General features: G+C 42.5%; 1 protein-coding gene and 1 long non-coding RNA gene across 4 annotated transcripts in view; one reads left to right on the top strand and one right to left on the bottom strand.

Annotated features, from left to right (window-relative positions):
- Positions 1-18,925, bottom strand: part of IP6K2 (inositol hexakisphosphate kinase 2) — a 23,242-nt gene extending 4,317 nt beyond the window's left edge. For 2 of the 3 annotated variants that reach the window (XM_026075498.1, XM_026075496.1), the window contains exons 1-3: positions 18,221-18,316; positions 2,800-3,099; positions 441-663 (exon numbers count right to left, since the gene is read on the bottom strand). In XM_026075498.1, coding sequence (XP_025931283.1) covers positions 441-663; positions 2,800-3,001 — 425 coding nt within the window. In that variant the 5' untranslated portion in view covers positions 3,002-3,099; positions 18,221-18,316. Of the gene's footprint in view, positions 1-440; positions 664-2,799; positions 3,100-18,220; positions 18,317-18,828 lie in introns of those variants that run through there. The other variant, XM_026075497.1, reaches the window with a different exon arrangement.
- On the top strand, positions 18,898-23,866 carry LOC112970759. Its single transcript, XR_003255159.1, has 3 exons — positions 18,898-18,979; positions 21,706-21,922; positions 22,011-23,866. It is a non-coding gene; the product is annotated as an uncharacterized LOC112970759 (long non-coding RNA).

Genomic DNA, 23,866 nt, shown 5'->3' with positions numbered 1-23,866 from the left:
AGCACAGTACATCACAGCTCACATGGTTTACAGTGGGCAAAGTTACATAACAGAAACGAAAGAGAGGGAAAAATTCACCGATAGGAATAAATCAGTATTCCTACAAGAATATGCCACATATAGCATAAGAAAAAAATTGCAGTGATACATCTATTGCATCTTTGCAGGTGTGAAAGCTTCACATGCATCAGAAAACCTTTAATTGACCACGGCAGGGGAGGAGAGGAAGGGGAGAGGAGGTGGAGACAAAAATATCACTGGGCTTAGGACAAATTAGTTTCACTACTGAATCTGACTGCATTGAAGAGGTCAGAAAAAATAAAAGCAAGGAGTAAATGAAAGTTTTGCTCTAGAACTCTAGTTCACCTCCCAGTTTGACAGAAAAAATGCTCTGTACCCTTCAATGCTCTGCATTCCAGTTTCCACCCTACCAAACGTACCTTTTCATTTTTTCTTCTTTCCTATGCTGTCGGACCCATTCCTTAGGTATCTTGTCATTCTCTAACAACATTGTCTTTTTGTTAGTCCATCGCAACAGCTTACTTTTGGGTTCACAGTCAGAATTATCTAAGTTTTCCAAGTTATCATGGTCCCCATTTAATGGATATGCTATTAGACACAAGTTTCCATCTTCATCCTCTTCAAAGCTCACTGACACCACACCTGAAGAAAAAAGGCGATAAACAGTTATGAATTGCTGAAGTGACAAGTAAGCCTTCTGCAACACATGATTTTTACACTAAGAATATAGCAACTTTTGCTTTTTCTCTTACCCTGGTCCTTAGTATATCTTGCCACAGGCCAAAACTCATCTGCCAACCTAACAAATATCAAAACACCTAGACAAAAACGACACCTCACAAAAGACAATTTATCAGGTTGACAAAACGATACAAAAGGTTCTTTTCTCTCTGATGCACAGAGTCAAGCAAGAATCAAATAATAACAGGAGACAATTTCAATTAATAAAGTTTTTATTAATTAAAAAAAATCTGACTGGTCTGACCCTGAGATATAAAACACTTTAACATCTTGCACTGAAAAGTAACCTGCACAGAAAAACACCAAAAGCTTTAAGTTTTGCACGACAGCAAAGCAAAAAGCATTTATCCAAACAAGATTTGGTAATAGATTCCCAGGCAAAAGGAAAGATTTGCAAGCAAAGCAAAACAAGGAATATGTCACATTACAACAGAAACTAGTTCCAAGGCTTCCAGGTAGCATCACCACGTTTAATTATACATTTTCTTCTCCTTTTTGGAATATATTTTATTGATACTGGTTATGCAGCAATCTTGTGAAATAAATAACAAAATGCAATACAAAACAAATCTGACTGTGGTACACAGAAACATGGTGAACCTTGAAAGCATTTTCTCCTCCTCCCCTCAAGAGTCTCTAGAGCACTGCATTGCATTTTAAGAGTCTTAGCGGAGAGCTCTGACAGAAGTGCCCTCCGTGCTATATTAGCAAGTTTCAATGGTTAATGAAGAAGCCATAACAATAGTGTGAATTGGTTTTTAGTTTTAGTTTTCAGTCCTCTCTCTTTATCCTCAAATCACTCAATCTGCACAGTTCTTGCAGCTCATCACTAGGCCAGAGGGGAGAGTTCTCGGCGAGAGACTGGCACTTCTGAGCTGGGCAGGCGGCCGGCTCTGAGACCTACAGTAGCTGGGGCAGGGAGTGCAGAAGCTCTGACTGACAGTCCTGCTGCCACAAAGGAAAGGACAACAGGAAAAAAGGGGAGGGGAGCTAGCAAGTGACCTCTGGCTTTATCCTGGAAAAAAATAACAGAGACGGACCAAGTGAGGCCCCTTACCCCTAAATCCCTCCCCACACTTCCCAAAAAAGCCAGGTACGCTAGTACAGTTGTTCTATTACATTTTGAAAAGAATCATTCAAAGGTCACATTTTCTTCAACAGTCCAACAGAACTTGTAGTGAGCTATGTCAAAAGTCTCAGTAAACCTGTAGGGAGCATAACTTTGAAACATCTTCTCTGAGGTCTTCCACCAGTTTCACAACAAACAGTATGCAAAACTTGGTCACCCATACTCGGTTGTTTAAAACAATATGCTTTAAAAAGCAACCCCATTAAAAAAATGCTTCAGACATTATTTATTAATCACCAGGCAGCAGCTCATGGAATAATGAACAGAAAGAAAATATTTCTGTTAACTAGCGCAATGCTTAGGAGAACTGGAATTTCCACTCCTACATACCATCTGACTCAGCCTCATCACGGCTACTTGATCCTTGCCTACCAAAATGCCACAAACTTTAATTTCCTTAATGGCAACAACAAAACTGCAAATATTTAACACTACACTTCACTGACATTTATTTACTGTGATCAAAATGAGAGTCAGAGGACAAATCCAAAAACAAAAGAAACCACAGCTAAGCTTACACAAAATGTTGTCAACCAATCTTACCAAGTCCCTGTAAACAAACATTAAACAAGTGTCAAAAAATATTAGAAGTTCCACATAAATAAAAGCAGAGCATTACTGAAAACATTTACAAGCTGTTAGCTACTTACCTGTGCCTAAGGGAGATATATGGGCTATCACCAGCAGAGCTGCTCTACTCTAATGCTGTTAGTCAGCCCAAGCACCAACTTGACAAGCATTTCCACCCTGTATCTCCACAGCCTGCCTCAGACAACATCAAAATACATGAAAAGAAAACCCTAAAATCTCTTCCACATAGAAGAGATTTCAGAGATAACAGAGAGCACAGCATGCTTGCATTTACAGAAGGAAAAAGCCCAACCCCATTCTAAGGTTTGGTAACTTACCCTCATATTGCGGAGTGAATTTACGCATTTCTGTTGGGAGAGTCTCATAGAACTGGTGTTCCCTCTGAATAAGGGGTTTACAGATGATCTTGTCGTTAAACCGGAGGACACAGGAGTGCCCTCCGACCTGGTGGACAAACGGTTCGAGCAGGACTCCCTTGGAATAGTGCTCCACTTCCATAGCTCCAAATGCTGGGCTCATCCTTGTAGCACATTAGACAGAGGAAGGTGACAGTGGTGAAGGCACTTCAGAGCCACAAGTCTCCGAGATCTGAAGGCGTGTATTCCGACTCAAAAAGTCTGTTAAAACAAATACAACAGAAGGCCTGGCCGTCAGCCTCCGGGAACACTGGCGGCGGGGTCAGCACGGCTCGCAGCGGGCGCCGCCGGCCGCGCGCGGGGAGCCAGGAGCCGCTCGCTCGGCGGTGGCTGAGTGCGGGCGAGCGGCGGGCGCGGGCAGCCAGGCGCAGGCGGCGGGCGGCACCGCCCAGCGCGCCGCAGCCACTGGGAGCCGCCGCGGGGCGGGGCGAGGGGCGGGGCCGCCCAGCGCCCGCCCAGCGCGGCCACCTTCAGAGGGCGAGCGGGAGGCAAAACCCTGCGCTAGGCCGCCCCCCTCCCCCCCCCCCCGCTTTTTAAATATTCATCACAAGTGCGAACAGAGGCTAAAATACGCTTAAAGCCCTCCGATGTATGTTCACAGCACCAGATGGAATCATCTCCCCCTCCCTCGCGTTGAACGTTAACGAAACACACACGCTAAGTCAGCCGAAGAAAGCAGTAATTAAAAATAAATTTACAATTCATACTTTCTAGACAGCAACATCAATCACAAAAATCTACTGAGGCCCGGGCTGGGCAATTACCTCGCTTGTTTATTCACAACAGCATGCCAAATACTTAAAATATTCATAGATACTAAGTTTTCAGATGAAAAACGTATGACTAAGCCGCCATTCTCCAAGACCTTATTTTTGCATATGTACAGCTGGAGGCAGTATTTCATACAATCTGGTTGGATAAGAAGTATCTGTTATTATGTCCCTATGACTTCATCCCACTCAATTCTGGCCAGTTTCCAGTTTCATGCAACTTGTGCTTTGATATGCAATTAAAACAAGAAAGCTAAAAAAAACCCATGACTGTCTCGATCTGTGCCTTTCGGTAAGTTTTTAAGTTGAGTTGCTCTAATTTTAGACCCAAGCTTTAATGATTAACTTTTTGCATCTAAAAACAACCTTATGCTTATTTTGTCTGAAGATCATTACACGAACAATAATGCACTTAATTCAAAGAGACTACAAAGTGTTCTAGGTCACAGGTCTATTTTTATTTGTCCTCCTTAGATATTTAACGGCTTTATATTAACTTTAAAAGCAGAGAACTGCAGGCTTAAAGCAATGGTGCTAACAGAAGTATAAATGCCTACAGTATACCTCATACGTAAGACATTAATCGAATTAAGCAACTAAACAGCTTAAAGAAACAACAGGTCAATCAACTGAACTCCAACTCCTGGAATGTTTATCTGCAGCTGAGGATAACAGATCAATATTGTTTTACCCACCACACTCAAGCCAGCTTTCCCCCCCACCCCCTTTTTATTTAATAAAGAACTACTTTAAAAAAAACCTCAATTACTGAATGCAGAAACCAAGACTTGCAGCGCCTCTACAGGAATATGGAAAATTTCATCTGGGATAGTATTTCCCTAAAACACTCTTTTCTGATATTCTAGTTGTATTTTAAGATTAGTGCAAAAATCAGTAAACTTTCCTTCTCTATTTGCACTGTTATTCTAGTATTTTCATAATGTAGCTACTATATGCCCAGAGAAGTTTCTCATCTACCCTAATATCAAGAACTTGACAACTTAGAGAAATATGGCTTTAAAAACTCTCGATTTCACCCCAGACACAAGCCATTTCCAAAATCTATTCAACTATAATCAAGCTAAGTGACACTGCAGTGCCGGGAAAACCATGGAAACCAACATACCCTTGTCTGACCTCAAATACGAGATGATCTAATCAATCTCAGCAACAGCCATAGCCAGAAGGTGGCACTGTCAGTGCCTGAGTCACAGTAAGTTTCAGAATACATCTGCTAGACATCTCCCCACAGTAACCACCCACTTCAGTGGAGGGCCACATTCCTCTCTACATTTACTCAGTCAACTGTAAGTTCATTTATCAGCAGATCTGAAACATATTTCAAGCTTTCACACATTAACAAGCCACATTAGTTCCCAAGAACAGCTCTCACTGAGTTACTTCCATTGGCCACTAATAAAATTTAAAGCATCAATTTGTATTTGTATAATGCATCAATAATTTTATAAGTTTCAAAGTTTCAAGCAGGATTTCCTACAGCCAGCAATTCCTCCAGCCTTCCGGAATTTTGCTTAATCCTCTTCCACCACATAAGTAAAAGCTTGCCCCCAGAAGAGTTCTGACTTTCACTGGAAGGCATAGCTAAGTATGTACAAGACCCTGCAACGACAGGGCTTTACAGTGGCATGGACACGCTTTTAATAGCATCACAGTACGTCAGCATTTCAAGAGCGGTTCTTGCCAAGACAGCATTACTATTCAGTGGCCACCTAATTATCCCTCACGTAGAGACCTATTGATGCAGCTGCAGTGATTCAAACTAGAAAGTAGCTTGAAACAAAGCTAGAGAACTGCTTGAAACATCCCTTATCCCTAATACCTCTTGCATTCCCCAAGTCTGGTCAAATTTGCCATATAAGAAAAGCAAGGAAATACTTATTTCAAATTAAGCAGGTCACTTGCTTTAACCAAAACACTTTATCAACAGAAAGTTGTTCATCCTAACAACAACTAGTCCCAGTCCTACTGCATCCTGGTAGGACTAGTTGCAGTCCTACTCCAACACAGATGATACACAACACCTTGTTTTCCCAACACATCTTCAGGGAGCTCATTAGTAGCAGCTCAACTTGTTTTTTTTCATACATGCCCAAGCAGTCTAGAGAATATTTGTACACAGTGCACCATACTCAATTGGCAATGGAATTATCAGGCACAGAATTTCACAGGAATACTCATGCTACTTTGCTACTTCCTGAAAAAGTAAGATCTGAGAATATATCATACGGTGTAACATCCAACTCAACAGCTAATACAGTAAGTTTTTCACAGTTCTGATATTATACAAAGTCTCAGTTATGCTTAGACAGTTTTTTTGGCTAGAGAAGCCAAAGAGAATGCTGCTTCATCCTGAAAAATACTCAGGAAGGGATAAATACCAGCTGAAAAGGGACAGAGAAGCTCACAAGTTAGGCTTTTTTATAGAGGAAAAATTACAAGCATCTGTACAAAATCAAATGCACCATACCTCATCTGCATGACCACAAGGCAAACGTGAATCTATCAAAAGATAAGTGTGTGTGTGTGTGTGTGTGCACGCACGCGCATGCGGTGGTGGTGGTTGGGGGGGGGGGCTCACACCAGCAAAGATGACTTTACTACAGAGGCATTAGCAAGCTCTTTTTACATTCATCCTCCTAAAACATAGCATAATAGCCAAGTACATTCTTTCTACTATCAGATTTTTGCAGTATATGCTCATGCTGAAAAAGACTGTATTATTACACCAATACACTATAAATCTGTGTGCAAGTGGACTGTTGAACAATGCGTCAGCAAGGAACTTTTTACTCCTTGCTATAAAGCTTCCAGCCAAGCTCCTTATTTGTGCAAAGCAATTTACCGCCTGCCATATAAGCATATAAGCCAATTATGTGCATATGATTTGAACAGACCGACAGTGCTTGAAGCAAGCCCACACGTTCTTGTTAATAATTCATATTTCAGTGAACTTGGCAGGTTTAGTTTGCACTTTGAACAATTACATTTTACCTTTTCAAGGTGGGAAAGCATCGTTTTACCTAACAAATTTAGGTTGTTGTCATGCAATGAGGTGACCAAAGTTGTTCTCACTTGCATACAACATCAAAACAGTTTAAGATCCTACTCAAAAAAACTTGCTTTTTACCATTACCAAACCATTTACCATTTACCAAACAATCAGGATTTGTTTCCTATTTTGGCTCCACTTAATGAGAATTTTGCCACTCATTATCAACAGGACCTGGATCACATTTGCAATGCCTATCAGAAGTGCTCTGCACTGTCTTATTTTAAAATACCTTACTTGCATAAACAGCCTTACAAGTATGTCAAATTGGTTCCATTTCCTGTTTTTATAAGATCATCAAAAGCTTCCAGTGGTAGTGATTTTAAACAGTACAAGCATGAGATAGAATTTAAGGAAAGAAAACAAAGACCTATAACCAGTTCATTTTCAATACTCTTTGGGCACGTAAGAGCACAAAACAGCTGTTTTCAGGTGATTTTTCTCAAATACACAATTCAGGTTCCATGTACCCTGCCCTTCCCCCTCCCCCCACCATGTGCTTTCAAATGCCTTTAGTAGTGGCTTTTGTTCAAAGGGTATGTCAGGAAAAAAGAGAAAAATGTATTATCCCTTCATAAGCATCAAGTATTTCAAGAGATAAATCCAATATAAACTTGAATGAACCAAATATAAGTTTGACTACTCACAAATAATAATTAGCATGACTAATATCATTCTTAAACTAAGAAGCAAAAGATGTATAAAACCCAAATCTGTAAAATGGAAGCAACATGTAAAGACAGCATTTTATTCTCAGACATTCACGTGTCACAATGACTATCCAAAGGATACCACAGTGAACTCGTGTTTTGACAAAACTCAGACCTAATATTAATCTCAGGTGATGGCATTCTTTGAGAGGTGTTTCATGTCATTATAGCTTCTTGACTTAGTCCCACATGTAATTGCATTAACGAAAGCACCCTCTGGAGACCACAGCTCTCGGTTAACAGCTCTTCCCTTCATAACAATCTCACAAAAGTAATACCTTTTCCCAAAACCTTGTTAACAGCAGAACTGCTGAGAAAGAGCTGCCCTCCTAATCAATTTGTTTGTTAAAACAGGGGTCTCCAAACTGCAGACTTTTACTTTGGGTGGCAAATTGTTTTTAAACATTCACTTTAGTGGCTGTTTGGCTCATTAATTGAAGTTACTCTAGTGTGTTCTGCTACAAAAATTCTTCCTAAGACTGGAATCCTTCAGTATTTAGTCAGCTGCCTTAAAACAGTATCGGGAAGAAAAGTTAATTACATTTTAAAGATGAACTACATATAGATTAGGGAGCAAGGCCTGGTACAATAACTGCTTCTCAGTCTTAATGGAAAAAGGTCTCTACACTCATTTATCACAACTGTTTTAATAGTTTCCTAAATTTCATGGGGCATTATACCTCTAAATAATGTATGATAATTCCCCACCTTCCCCCGCCCCAAGTCTTTCAAAACTTTTATAGTAACAATATAACTAAGTTTAAACAATAAAAGCTAGAGCTTCTAAGCTCTTATCTCATTAAGGTAGAAGTGCTGAGTCTACATAATAATGTACCTATACGAATCCTACAGTTTTGGAAGAAGCCTTAAAAGGAGCCTTAAATTTTGTATGATTACATGAAACAGACACTTTTTCTGGTAACAGTATTTTAGGAAAAAGTTCCATCACAGTATAAGAGTACATCGCAATTGTCAATCACCAGAATTTTATTTTTGTTATAAACAAAAAAGTTCAGTTCCTCAAAACAAGTAATGCAAATTTAATACAGTAGATTTAATAGCTTTCAGTATGGGGTGGGGGGAGAGCAGGGAAGCAGTGTCATGTTGTCACACAGGGAAAGATATCACAGGTAAGCATATTGCTTTTTACTTGTCTGATTTTTCATTTTTCCTAAATACAAGAACAAAAACATGACAAAAGGCAGCAGCATGTTGTAGGTCTTTGCAGCAGTCTTTGAAGTTGCTTAGCATCTGGAAATACACAGACCCATAAGATATTTCAGAAAACTACTGAATTAAGCTCAATTTAAAAGAAAAACTAGAGTGGGGAAAAAATGGCTCTTTTTATCAAGGATAACTTTAAACCAAGTGGCTGTGAAGGTACATACTATTTTGTTATATATAAAAACTGGGAAGAGAAAAAAAGAGGATGCTGAGCTACATGTTTCTATGCCAGGCAACTTATTTCTGCTTTTCTGTAGCAAATCAATCAATATAATGATCATTAAGGTGTCTCCACATGACACATACTCAAAGATGAGTAAGCATGAGGTTTTATAAAAATACCCAGCAAGGAACATTTACAAATCCAAGAGTAAAATACAACTCCTCCACACCTACATATTGAGGCTACATGTGCATTCACTTTCAAAACAGACATACTTCTGCTATAGCCTTCACTGGTAAATCACAAGGGTGATGGAAGTCAGGCACTGTAGTAATGAGTTCATCATAACCACCTACAGATACAAAAAGCCAAAAAAAAATTAGAGCAAATTTTTCTTGTTAAATCAAGGGCACTTAAGCTAGATCAAGGAAAGAAGTCACCTTCTTGTGTTAAAAATGCCAATAAAGGGTGTGTGGAGGGGGTGTTTGACAGAGCCATCCTTATTACTAATGGCTGGCAACTGCAGCAACACACTGCTATAGCTTGGAACAGAGAGAACTTCTCCAGATAAAAGGGGAAACAAATTCCTTGAACAAATTTATGTTATTACAGAATTATACATGAACTCATGCACAAGGTTTCTGCAAAACATGTTTGCAAAATTTTTGGAAAAGTGACAGAGCTAACCGGACAGTGGTCTCAGTGTAACACATCTTCAGAAATACTAAACAGTTACAAAAATTTTGGGATGGTCTAAAACTACAATGCAGTAAAGAACATCCTGACATATCCTATATTCCTCTGAGGATATTAAATCAGGTATATCACCTAAAGGTGCTCTTCTAGATCTTTTATTCTACTGCAAGGAGAGGATGGATGGTCCAACATTGCGTACAGCAGTCAAGGACTCATAACAGCTACATTCAAGACCCTATTCTGCTACAAACCTCCCAAGAAGGTGCAAAAGTCAGCACCTTTTGACAAGATCCCTATCTGTAAGGAGAACATCAGGCTTTTCCTATTCAATAGGAATTTTGATTATAATATGCAAATGAAAGATGAGGCACTCTGATGCTGACAAATGTATAGAAAAATGTACTATTTCAGCAAATAAAACAACTTTTTTTTGTTAAACTAGCAACATTTGAGCTATCTCCTTTTGCTCTCTAAACAAGGAGTTCTAATTCTGTTTTCTTTTAAATATAACCTGAACCAGCAATAGTCACTATGAGAGGAAAAAATCCTACACCTGTAAGGTTAACAGAGCAGCTGCAGAGCCACCTCTTGTAGAAAATATCTGCAAGACTTTTGAATATAACTTTAACAGACAAAACTTCCAAAGAACTACAGAACATTCATATATCTAAACATAACATACATTAAGGGAGCAAACAGTTAAAAAAAAATCTCAAGGTGCATTTATATGCTTTTTTTTTTTTAAATAAACAACTATTATATCTATCTTCCCTAAACTAGTTCTACATTATTAGGAGAATTCCAGTTCCCCCAATGCTTCGTCATCCTTCAGTAACAAAGTGTCTCCAACAGCTTCTAGCTTTCTCTTAATAGAAGCATGTACAGCAATCAATGACGGTCACTCAGCTCTAGGAAGGTATTTCTTAAAACAATTCTGAAGTGATCAATCATGTCAACACAAGTAATATTTCAAGATACCAAGAGAGCAACAGTTTTCAGCTTTGCCTATACTATTTGTAATCTGTAAGCTTAACAGCTACATATACAAAACTCCAGACAGAAATGCCAGTTTTACCTCTCAAATAAAGCTGTTTTATCTCATTAAAACAAAAACAAAGACAAGTTATAGGTTAAGTATACCCACTCAGAAAAGAACATGCAAGTTTGACCCATGTATTTTTCCAAGGATTGTGTAATTTAAGAACTCGTCTCTTTTCCAAGAAAAGAAATGCCATGGAAATTAGAAAACCTGAACCAGAAAAATCTAAGCTACTTAAACTTCCTATTTAGAAACTGATCCATCTTAAAACAGTATTCTGGCACTAGCAGCTAAAAACACCAGTTGCTATAAAAAGACAATACTGCCCTTTGTCACAGACAAACCAAAATAGCATTCAGCCTTTAATCTTCTGAAAACACAACAGCAAGAGCTAGACTGTGTGGATTACACATGAAAAAGTGTTATTTAAGATATGAAAAAAACAGAAATTCAAGGATTAAAATAAACCCATGACTATGCCTTCCTCATTATCATGAATTTAGTAGTCTGGTAACTGTATTTCTAACCGTTCAATAAAATAAGGTGATATCTTTGTAACTGACCCTTGAAGTTGCAAACAAGTTGCCACATATAAGAAGTTGCTAAAGAGGAAGACTGACAAGTTTTGCTCAAAGGTCACATTCATTTAGCTAGATGAAGTTTTCTTCTGCCTGTATTCCCTTCAGGTATCTTTCAGAACAGTTTTCAAACCAGAAGCACTAGTGGTGCACAGCACAAGTTTGTTTAAATTAAGCTTAGATGGCCAAATCCTACAATCCAGCCTAGCTCATTGAACAAAAGTTTCCAAAGGAGCACAAAGATCATCTACAAATAAACCATTCCTGGAAGAACAGTACCAACAACCCACATCAAATATTTCATGCATCCCATTTATATGTGTGTATTCATGTATCCCATCAACATACTCCTTCAGACAAAGGACAGTGTTTTTTTTTTTTTAAATAGATACTGGTCAAAAGCAGTCCAGAAGAAAGGAGCCAAAAAGACTTCAAATGTCTGTCTACAATTTAAACTGGGATTCTGAGGCTTTTAAGCTTTATCTCTGATGATCACGATAGATGGAGCTTGTGCTCTAGAACAGCTAAGGTACATGAGATGCATTTAGCGTACCTTTTAAAATTGTATTTCTGGTTCATAATGTATCAAATGACTGAAAACACACCTTGAGTCAAATAACACAACCTAGACTTGCATTTTAAAGAGAAGAGTTTACAGGATTTAGTGATTTTAAGCACTCTTCTTTCCCGTTCCACACTTGTTAAAGGTATAATGAAAACAAACTAAGACCTTGAACATACGTCTCTCTCTGGGATGACTCAGTAATTACTGAAGTTCAATCCCAAAACATGAGGAAGAATAATTTCACTGTGTTTCCTGTTAAACTGCAGCAGATTGCACAAAAGCAGGTAAGGACAGGAGAGGAGTCTTACAAGAATGACTTAACATGGCACAACAAAGCCAAAGGAAAAGAAGTAAATGCTTCTTATAGTAACCATAACTCATTTGGGACACAATTTCTCCCTAAAAAGAGGGACAAGAATCTTGTATACAAGCACACCTGCATAATACTTCAAAAATGCCTTTTTTTTTAAAGCATTATGTATTTCATGTTTTCATCTTTCTGTGATCTCAGTATACCATCTGGAGCCAATTACAGGCTTACCATAACAATCACTGTCAAAGAATTAATACATTTTAATCTCAGTTTATATATTTGATCAGCAGTATGAAACCACTTGAAAAAACTTATCAATTTCAATAATCTATAAAAGGAAGCTTTCACAGGAGCTTGACTGCATTGTTTACATCTCTGAAAGCTGAAATACATTCAATAATGAAAAATATCTTGTTTTATTAGCTCATGTAATAGGACACAACTACAGTGATTCTTATGCTCTTGTAACACATTTGCTGCTTTTACAAGAGGTTTTAAAAGCAGCTAGTGATTCTATACCACAAGCAAGTGTGGTTGGCACAACTGTCTTCAAAAAGAAACTAACGATAACCAAAAAGCGAAAACTCTGACAGGATGACTGCTGACAATCAATTTTCTCTTCCAAAAACTGCAATACAGCACCATCCATCTTGTGCTCATGTCCCAGTTTAGTATTTCTGAAAAATGGCACACTTGAAAAAACTCATCTCAGGGAGAAGTCAAGCTTATGAAAGACCATTTTATTCTTTGGAAGCAAACTGGGCACAGTGATGTTAAATCATTACTTACACTTTAAACACAAGAAATCACCGTTCAGAATTTAAGGTTAAGTATTTCAAAGGCTTTGTTTCAACAGGAAAATTGAAAGACAGTCCTTCTCTCACCACTCACCCCACTGCTACTCAATCCGTATTTATTCCATTCACCCCTTACCATTGAGAGACTGCTCATCTGCATAAATTCTGAAACGATTCTCCAAAAACATTGTCCTCTCCTCATCTAGAACTAGACCCTTGGTTTAACATTCAGACTTCTGTTTAGAAAATTGACCAATTATACTAAGCCAGATCCAATTTTTTTCCCAAATTTAAACAGATTCCTAATCACCTAAAGCTAGTTAATCCATCAATTTAACCTCATACCTCCATTAAATTAATGCAACTTTCTGAAAGAGCTAACACCACAGAAACATCAAGATGTTTAGCATATCAGCAGTTTCACTCCTCACCTTTGTAATAAGGAGCTATGTTCATCTAATTAATGTCACAATTAAAAAATTGCCATCATACTGTCTCCACATATCCAGAGTACAATGCACATAATTTATTCTTCTTTTGAAAAAGATATGGAAAATGTAAAAGAGCAACTGTTAAAAGGAAGTGGTTGTCTTCAATAAACATAAAATTAGGCAGCACCCACAGTTCCTGATATGGTTTCAGGCACTTTAGGAATTTTCTGCATCACAATACTGCATTGCTATTTAGGTATTCTAGTCGAAGATCTCTGTGCTTCAAAAAAATAAAATTAACATTTTTTTGCCATGCTCATTCTAAGAGACAGACTCAACAGTACTAATGATAGTGGTCTTTTTTTCAGCCAAAAAAAACAAAAACAAAAACAAAACCCCCCACATTCCTAGCTTCTTGCAAGCATGGTTTTCTGGAGAAAGACAGCCTAAATAATTCTACCTTCTGTCCTTGAGTTTGTCCACTCCAGATCTCAACAATCCAGGACATCACTGGCCAGTGTCAGCATGTCATCCAATTTTTGCTAGATCCTTCCAACATTCTAGATGTCAACACAGCAGGATAGACAAGATGGACCAAGACACACAGTACAACTGAAAGGCTACCATGTGAATTCAGCAATTACCTATTCTGTTTGGCCTATTACCAGGTTAATCAGCACATACCTAGTTCCAAATCAGCCACAGCATGTGTGCCATCTCTTGTCCACCCATTCATCACAAAACATCCTTCAAGAACACAGAGTTTGTCTTCAAACGGAACTCTGAGTGATCAAAATCACTTTGAGCAAGCCTTTATTCTTCCAGTAGAAACAGCGGAAAACCGGGCACAAAACAGCTCCAGCTACTTCTAGTAAAAGATTATCTTCCATAAGCACCAACAACCTAGATGCAGGGTCATCATGGATTGAAAGTTAAGTGTCTGACAACCAGTATATTGAGAGAGTTCCTTCTGTATCTATTACAAAGACTATCAGCACCTTACTCCAACACACCCCATCTTTCTGAGATGGATTCAGGACCTCAAAGACTTATTACAACACAAGTCAAGAAGTTACAAAAACTTTCAGTGGTTATTTCATGCCCCTAGACACCAGATTAGTAAACACAACCATAAACAATGTCAGATCTTTATTTGAAGAAATACTGCTGCTTCCACAATGTATGCATAATTTCAGACTTTGCAGGAGTAGCAAGTTCTGGCTACTATACCAGACTACATTTTGTCTTAAAATTTTGCGAATTGGAAAAAAGGACAACTATTTTGTAACAAAACAGCTATTATATAAGGTCCAAAACTAGCCTTCTAATGAGGTATTTTAAAAAAATTATAGAAATGCACATCTAACAAATATACCTTAAAATTATGAAATGTAGCCTTTTAATATTTGAAAACTATCCCTACACAGTTTCAATGATGCAATAACCTCGGGCATGACAGAAAGCCAGATAAAAGAATTAGTTACAAAGGAAAAATCCGCTCCCCTGCAATGGAAAATTTTCATCTCTTCAAGCAAGCCACAGAGATGCTTAGCTGGACCTGCGTTGCCTAGATACCAGTCGCAGCTTCTTGCCAGCAGAGAGGAACTAAGCATCAGCAAATTCAACAGCTGGTAAGTAGATGAACTAGATGAGAAGCAGCAAGTTTTTTCCACACACTAGTGTAAAAAAGTGACAGATTTCATATAATGGTTCTAACCCACACTCACCAGATACACAAGAATCAATAAGAATATAAAACATCCATTAGCTCTTAACAATACATCAAACTCCAAGGTACTTAGCTCTTACCTCCACACTTTAGACACAGTTACAGTAGTACAATCCATTCAAGTTAAAACTGTATTCAAAACTCAATTTAGAGAACGTAATACTAACATGCTAACAACATTATTATTTTTTTAAGTTCCTGCCATTTCAATCTTTTGATCCAGTATGTGAACTTTCAGAATACATTCCTAGCCATAAAACAAGCTCTGTATTTATGCTTTGATATATAAGCACTGAGCAACCCAATGTATTTCATCAAAACAAAAGTCATACCTTGGCCTAGCATTAAAAGCCACATCAAATCATACTTTCCTTCAAAACCTTGCCCATACCATAACTGCCCCTAGTCCTTCCCACCCTAAGTACAGTGTCACCAGGCAAGACAGTATCACAAACATTACTAAGGAGACACGTGATTTGCACATTATGGATTTGGAACTGTTCCAGAGTTTGGTGACACACTGATTATGCTTGTGAAACAGCACATCTGGCTTCCTAGAGAAATTACTGGAGTTATCTCCTTACTTCCAACCACCATCAAAAGAGAATTATTGACAGTCACTGTTATTTAATACCAGTTACTCTAAAATTCCCAAATTTCACCCAACTCAACTCACAAAGTATTCAGACAGTAAAGAACTTAAAGTTATGAAGAGTGACTACTGCTCAATATATCCCTTTTAGATGCAACATCCTTGTTGAGTTTCTATGCATTAGTACAAGCAGTTTTTTGATCATCATCTTGATGACATATACTTCCCATCTCTGCCTATTCACAAACCAAAATATTTGCAGTCCATAGCACCATATCCGACAGACTGAGGCACTCTTATGAGAAGGTTTCCCCACACAGACATTTTTGGGAAGAAACTTCTCTCCCCCAAAATATCCCCTCACACTCCCCAGCTGAGCAGAGAACAATTAAAAAGGAGCACCATACCAAACCGTGACCTGGTTGGAAGCCCAGCCGCTGATGGGCAGCTAAGAGTTTCTTTCACTAACATCTTTCCTCATCCTCTATTTTTTCCAGGAGTGCAGGCCCAACAAATCTAAAGCATTTCCTGCAAGCAACTGGTGGGGAAAGGAATTCTGAGAACACAAAACCCAGCTTTCATATTATCTTTCTGACCACTCCCCAGTTTTCCATCTCCTTCCCAAGTTATTGTACCACATGGTTCTGATCATCATCAAGAAGGAAAGACAGCATAAGTTTACATTACTTGTATGACCAAAGCACTGAAGGGAAGTTAACAGATCATTACCTCAAGGAAGCTATGAAAAGCAAAGACAGAAAAGGTAGGAAAACAGCTTTTCAATTAAAATAATGAATATAAATTTATGAAAAGCTACTTTGACAAGTTTAAGCCCCCTCCCCCCAAAAAAGTAAATATGGAAAGGCTGTAATGCTTCCCAAATATTTGTCATTTTTGGAAGAAACACCCCTAGATTCCAACAGTTAAAACATTGGGGTTTTTTCCCCATTTGCCAATATATTTTAATCAAGAAAAAAATATAACTACCTGTAAGATGCTAAACAGCCAAATACAAGGGAAACAAGGTATAATTGTTTAATCAGCACCTTAATTGTACATATTTGTGTGTGGCATACATAGGTATATAAACCCAGTTTCCATTCCTAATATTACTGTAAGCCCAAAAGTATGCCAATTAAGCTCAGTTTAAAGAAACACAATTTTCAGCTTCACAAAGAGCTCATTTATAAAGTTATGAGCAGATATACCAATTCTTATACACATTTAAGAGCCTAAAATGACCCCCCCCAATCTATTGTTATTCTCAAACTTCAATTTCTAACTGTAATAGTCCCACTTAATTTCACATGTTGAGTCAATAACATACGCCATGGCATCTGACTGAAAAGTTAAAAAGCCCCACACTCACATTAGCTTTAACATTACAGAGCTAAATATTAAAGCAAAATTCTAATTTCAATATTTGACACAACTGCCACATTGTAAGTGATCCCAGTTGTCAATGAGTATAAAAAGCATGTGGATACTTGATACATTCATAAAATATCTGAGTAGCCACAAGACGTATAAGGCACCATGTCCAAAAAGAAAAAAAAGCTGACTAGAAGTAGAGGGAATTAAATTCCAGTGTATACCAGGAAAGATATCTGTGTTAAACACATGTACCTTTCACAGTGAAATTATGGCCAAGGACATATTCCGGGTGTAACTACCAACAGGCTGTTATTCTGTCAACAATGATAAAATTTATTTTCTTAAACGGAATGTAGATTTCTAAAGTCTCAACCATAAGCGTTTTTTGTTTAGGAGCCTGAGGGCTCCGTGTTAACAAAATATTATGAACCTGTGATGCTTACAAAAGCACAGAACAAGCAATCGCCTAATACTTCTCATTTCACAAAAAAAAAAAAATGGTGTTCGTGAACAGCACGTCCGCTTACGCAATACATCCTGAAGCATCATTTTTTCATTTTGAAATATTACCGAGCATACGAAACAGACATGTTACCAAGCCTGCAGCACGTCCACGGCCCAGGCAAAACGGAAAACCAACATCTTATGAGTCAGGCAGACGCGATCCTGCGGATGTAACAGCCGGGAAGGGGCGACAGCCCGCTCCCGGGGCACCCGGCCGCGCACCCGAGACCTCCCCGCGCGGAGCCGCGGCCGGCCAAGCCCCACACGGCGCTGGGGCTGCCGCCTACCGCCCCGTCCACACCCCAGGCACCGCTTCCACCACCACCAGGAGGGACGGAGAAGGTGGAAGCGGTGCGCCAGCAGCGGAGATGCTCCGCGGAGTGTCGTCATCGTCCCCCCCCGCCCCGCGGAGCGGAGCTGCCTCCCCGCGGGCTGAGCCAGGGCAATAACCCCCCCCCCCCGGGAGCCAGAGCCGTGCCCTCTCCCGCCACAAGCCGGGGGCGGCGGCGGGGCACCCCCGCGGAGGGCGGGCAGGCGCTCCCGCCGGGCCGGCACCCACCTCACGCGGCAGGCGGGGCCGGGCCCGCAGAGGCAGGGTGGGAGGGCACAGCCGCGGCGCCAGCGGCAGCCCCCGGGCAGCCCCCTCGGAGCCGACCGCCGCGGGGCAGCCCGGCCCCGCGCTGCGCCTCGCGGAGCCGGGCCGGGGCGGACGGGAGGCCCGGGCGGAGGGAGGGAAGGAGGGAGGGAGGGAGCGGCGCGCCCGTTACCTCCTCTCAAGCCGGCGCCGGCGGCGGCTTCGCCTCTTTTGTTTCTCAGACGTCAAAATGGCGGCGCGGAGCCGGGCCGGCCCTCCCCCACCCCGGCGCCGCGGCCACGCCCCGCCCTCGCGCCCGCCTCCCTATTGGTTCGGCCGGGGCCGCCGCGCGCTGATTGGGCGGCCGCTAGCGCCGCTGTTGCTAGGGGAGCCGGGGCGGGCGGCTGGGCACGGGAGGAGGCAGGTGGGGCGCAGGCCCTAAGGGGGAAGGGGGGGGTCCAGTGGGGCTTGGGGGGCAGGTGGGGGGCAGATCCCGATGGGGCTTGGGGGGCAGGTGGGGGGGCCCCAGTGGGGTTTGGGGGGCCCCAGGCTGGGGCATCCCTGCCCTGAGCAGGTGGGGGGCAGGTGAGGGCCCCGGGCGGGGTCTGGGGGCAGGAGGAGGCCGCGCGCCCCTTGCGCTGCAGCCGCAGGGCGGTGGGGTGGCCAAGCGCCTACCGAGGGCTTCCTTGTGCCCTGCTCAGCCTCCAGGTGAAATCCTCGGCAAGGAAAGGGAAAAGGGGCCCGCGCGACCGTCCCACCCGCCGCCGCCGCTTGCCTTGGGGCCTGTTGCTCCATACGCACCGTCTCCTGGAGGTCAGCCCGGGCCAGCCCCGCGACGTGCTGTCCATTCGCTCGCTGCTCAGCCGCCCACGCTCATCGCTGAGCCTCAGGCCTCCATCCAGACGCTTTCAGGCTCCCTCCAGTTGTGTGCAGATTCAGTTACGTGAGGCAGGTCTGGTTTCCTCTTCCTGTGCCTGTTAATGATCTTGAACTAGTCGTGTCTCCTTTCCTTGCGGGCCGCAGCGGCAATCGATAGGGCTATCATTAAATTTGCCTTCCTCCCTGCTCTAAAGCGGCTCATCTCTGTGCTGAGCAACACATGCCCTTTAGCTGGGACGTTTCGGGGGGGCCTGGCTGCAACGGTGCTTGCACCGCTTCCGCTGAGCAGAGCTGCGCCCTCCCTCGCGATCCCACTTCCGAGGAGAGAAGGAGCAAGAAAAAGCAAACAGCTAGCCCTCAAAGCAGGGGAGAATCACAGGAACATATGTGCGAGCTCACTCATTAGTTCTTCTTTTCTATTTTTACACCACTTAAAAATCTTATTTAGGCACAGACAGCCTTAAGCCCTATACAGGCTTCCCCCTACTCAGTTTTACCCTGAGCAACTTCCCGGTGCCCGTGACCTAACAGTTTTAATGACATCACAGTTTTTGGGGCTTGCAGGCTAGTCTGCAAATGTGCATGTAACAACAGAGCCACCATCCTTGTAAAAAAAAAAAAAAAAGAAGAAGAAGAAACTGAATAAGGAGATTACTGCAGTTTAAATTACTAAGCAACAGTCTCTCTGACAATGAACTTAGTAACGCTCTGCCATCTATTTAATCACATTAATGAGATAGAACAACTCCGCTTAGGTACAAATTACTCTGCGTTTAATTTAAATAAAGTAAAGGTCAGAGAGCTGAAAGCTACACTAGCTACCACAATTCCGCCTTACAAAACGCGCAGCAAAAGGCATGCTTTGTTCCCAGAAGCAAACCAGCGTTTCTGGAGATCAGATGCTGTGACAGGGCTGCGAGCACAGCACGTTCCCTGGAAGGGCACGTATCTCACATCCAGCCTCCCACATTCGACCTCTGAATGCCTACTCAAGCATGGGCAAACAACAAAAACTATTTTCCACAGTGCCTATCTGGCTTAGAAATGGCTCCTCAATTCGGAGGTGTGAACATCACAAAAGAGATGTAGAGGGTGAGGGATTTCTCCTTGTTTTAAAATATTAGCCTGCATTACAGAGCTGGTCTGTAATTCAGTTAAGAGATTGAGAGTTATGGCTGGAGATTGTTGACACATACTACTAGATTTAATCTTTGTTTGCAAGCTCAGGAACACCACATACATCACCAAGCCGCTCCAAAGCTCAGCCTGGTTCGTGCTCTCAAGCCCCTGGGAGATGCTGCCGAGGCGCAACCTCCGGGGACTGCTGCCTGATTATTCTTCCAGAGGGCTGGGAATATTCTCACATGCTCGTGGCGGCATTAGGTTTCCTCAAGCCTTGTTCCTCACTGCACTTCTTTCTGTCCTTCTCAATTAGTGGGGGAGCAATTCCAGGTTATGTGAGTCACTCGGATGTCTCCCCACCTCTCCTGGGATCAGCTTCCCTGGTGCAATTCATGCCTGTAATAAGACTTTGACAACAAGCCTGGCTTGGCAGGGCCGCAGTATAGCTCGGCTCTCACTACGCCCTTCAGCCTGCCGCTGCCCTGGATTGCACACTGCTCACGGACACTTCCTAAAGACCCACTATCATTTTCCAGGACCCGGCCCCTGTTGGCTCGGACCGTAGCCTCGAGCAAGCCATGCTCCGGGAGGCGCAGGCAAGGCTGGTCCTCGCTTGTTGGGCACTGCGGCTGACCCCACACCGCCTCTGCTGAGCATCTCCCCCTGGGCAATGACTCAAGGCTACTGTATATGGGATCCTCAGCTCTACCGGTGCTTGGGAGCTGCTGTAATAGCAACCCCTCTCCTTGCCAAGGCAAAGGAGATGCAGCACTAAGCCCTGACGGAGCTCAGCTCATCCAGGCAATCTGGAAGGTGCCTCTTTCTCACGCTGCCAAAACTGTTCACAGACTAAATTGGCAATACATATCCCACTCCCACAAACACTGCCTTCTCTCCTGTGTCCGCTGTGTGTATGTGTATGTGTGCATACATGTGTATTTTTTTTAAAGAGCTGGTGAAAACTGCCAGACTGACAGTTTAAAGGAACAAGCTGTTCCATTTATTTACAGAACACAGACAATATAGGAAGCAGCAGATCAAACTTCTCTTTCCTGGCCAGTGTCAAATCCACTATCCTGAGGAAACACCCTTGAGCAAAGTTCATGCATATTCATTTTTTGTGTCCCCTGCCAAGGATCTAGAAATCGTTCCTTTTACACAGAGTAGAGGAATATTACAAAGTTCAATATTATCCTTGCCATGACAAGGGTTGCAAGTTTTCCTTTATGCAAAAACCGAGACTGCACCACAAGATATAAGCCAAAAAAAAATCAGTAACTTCTCACCAAATCAGCCCAGTTCCAACCAAGACAGTTGTCTTCTAACTGCGTAGTCCTCATCCACAGTCTTAATTAAGCCTGTGCTCTGTCTGCACAGTGTGGTCCGTGCCATTTGTACCATGCCTATGGTAGTTCAAATTAATGCACATGGTTCTAGTTATTATTTACTTGCAAAACACTCATCAGATGATGTGTCTGATTCACTGCTGAAAAAATCAGGCCACTAAAGGAGGACAGCACTTATTGTAATAGGGTAAATGGAAAATGCCATGCTTTAAAGATGTCTTATACGGAAATAGATTCCATGCTCTGTCCTCAGTGCCAACAGGGTCAGAAATAATAATTATGAGAATGGATCTGGAAGAAGAAGGATAATGATGGAAGGGTGTTTTTGCAGGTCCACAGCAAAGCCAGCTGCCTGAGCACCAGCAGTTCAGATGCCTGCTGGGCAGGGCCTGTCCCTTACCAGGCACTTTCTATTACTCCTGGGCAATTACAAATTGATGGATGAATCACGGATGATAAACACAACCGGACTTTGTTTACTGGGATGGAAGCCCTGCTCTGGGATTTCTCAAGAGCTGCAGAGATGGAGAGCTGACAGCTGTTGCTTTGTGAGTCAGGGTATGAGGGATCGCAGGTGAAGGATCTGTGCTTTTCTGCAAAAGGCTGTGATTAATGGAATGTTTTTCTCCACTCCAGTTCCTTTAAACTGATTTGACCAGATCCAGGAACCACAAATAAAAACATCCGTAATGTACAGTTTAAGGGTTTAATTTGTTGGCTACGCTTCAGACAAGTAGGGAGGACACGTGACCTCTGGAAAAGAGCTGAATGCCATGGCCCAACCCCTGCTGTGTGCCCAAACCTGCCGCACTTGTTGATTTTCTGCAGAAGCCTCAGACATATTGCAGACGTCACCATCCTGCTGGGACCTGCTCCACCACCCAGGAAACACTATAGAAGAGCAACCACAAAAGAGAGCAGCAAGGAAGAGCTGCCTCTAACCTACCAATTCATGCAACCATTCCCTGGCCTTTCCAGGGAGATCTTCAGCCTCTTCCTTGCTCAAGGACTCTTGCCAGACCCACTCGTCTAGCTGCCAGCCCATTCCTGAGGGGTTCCGGGATGAATACCCCGGGTCCAGAAAGCCTGCGTAGCCCACCCAGTCAATACTGAGCCCTGGAGACTGCAGCCTGGGCTGCGAACTCAGATCCAGCTTGGGCTCCTGATAACAAAGCACCAGTTACTGTTGTGAACCCTTGTTCCCCTCAGTCTTGTCTATTGAGACTGTAATTCTTCAACGGGATTATCTCTTACCTAGCAAGCTTCTGGCACAGCAGAATTTGTCTGTGTTATTGCAAGATAAAATAATTACATGACAAATGACAAATGAAAGGAAAAATACATAGAGAGCAAATGCCCAAAAGTTAGAAGAGGCCCGAAGGCTTTTTCTCCATATCATCTTTTTTTGAGTTTTCTTGCATGGCAAGGCAGAGTCTTGAATTCCACAGCCACAGCTTCCTGCAAGACCCCACCTCCCCACATTTATAACACTGGTGTCATTTCCTAGGCTATCTTTGTATGGAACAAAACCCCTTGTTCTATGAAACTGCAAGCCCTGCATCTCCTCACACATCAGGCATCAGCCAGTTTGGGTCCTGAAGTATTTGCAGAGCTCGAACAATAGCGCTAATGAGCTGCGCTAGCAGCAGGGGGAAGCCGGTAATCCAGGAGGGCTGGAGCACTATGCGGGCCATGCAGCGAGCGTGAGAGAGATCTGTCCAGCTTTCCCACTGCTGGAAGGAGGAAAACCTCTTTCCCCAGGGGAAGGATGGGCTCCTGAGTCCAGCTGTCACACACAGAAGGAGCTGCTGTTTTCTCCTGGGAGGAGCAGGGACCTCCTCCAGTTCAGGGAAGAAAGGACAGAGAACTGGTGTTATCCAGCCGTGACGGCTCCAGTGTGGTGACATCACCCAAGCTTGAACTTCGAGCTCTTCTGGGAGATCACAGTGCAATGCACTGAGAATTTGCCATGCTGGTACATGGGTGTTAAAGCCGGCTGGTGGAAGGCCAGGGCTCACAACCCAGCACAGCCTCAGACTGTGCAGTCAGAATAAAAACCCAAATCCAGAAAGCTACTGTTTTCAGTTTGGATCAGCCTTTCGCTCCTGCCTTCTGAGTAGATGCTTTTTTGCTCAGTGGATGAGGAGAGACATTATGGTGCAGGGTGGCTGTTGCAGGCCCTGCTGACACAGGAAGGAGCTGGCAGTTTCCGTTTCCTCTTCTTGTACTCCTACACTGAAGCAGAGCCGTCCCCCGCCTCCTGCCTTCCTTCAGCTCCACTTTCTGGTTCTCCTCTTTCTGAGTTCAAGACTCTCCTAGAGCAGCCATCCCTGAGACATTTCGCAGGGAATAAATCAGCCTGCTCCTTGCTCCTTTCTGGGATCCCATTAGAGATGGTCAGCAGCACAAGGGCCATTTCGGCAGGCTGGGGGCTCCCTATACCCCTCCACTGGAGTTGGTTATCTTCGGTGTGCAGCATTATGTTGGCTTCT

This window comes from Apteryx rowi, unplaced genomic scaffold, assembly GCF_003343035.1.
Source record: "Apteryx rowi isolate R43461 unplaced genomic scaffold, aptRow1 scaffold_405, whole genome shotgun sequence".
NCBI classification, from domain to species: domain Eukaryota; kingdom Metazoa; phylum Chordata; class Aves; order Apterygiformes; family Apterygidae; genus Apteryx; species Apteryx rowi.
This window is presented reverse-complemented; position numbering and strand designations above follow the sequence as displayed.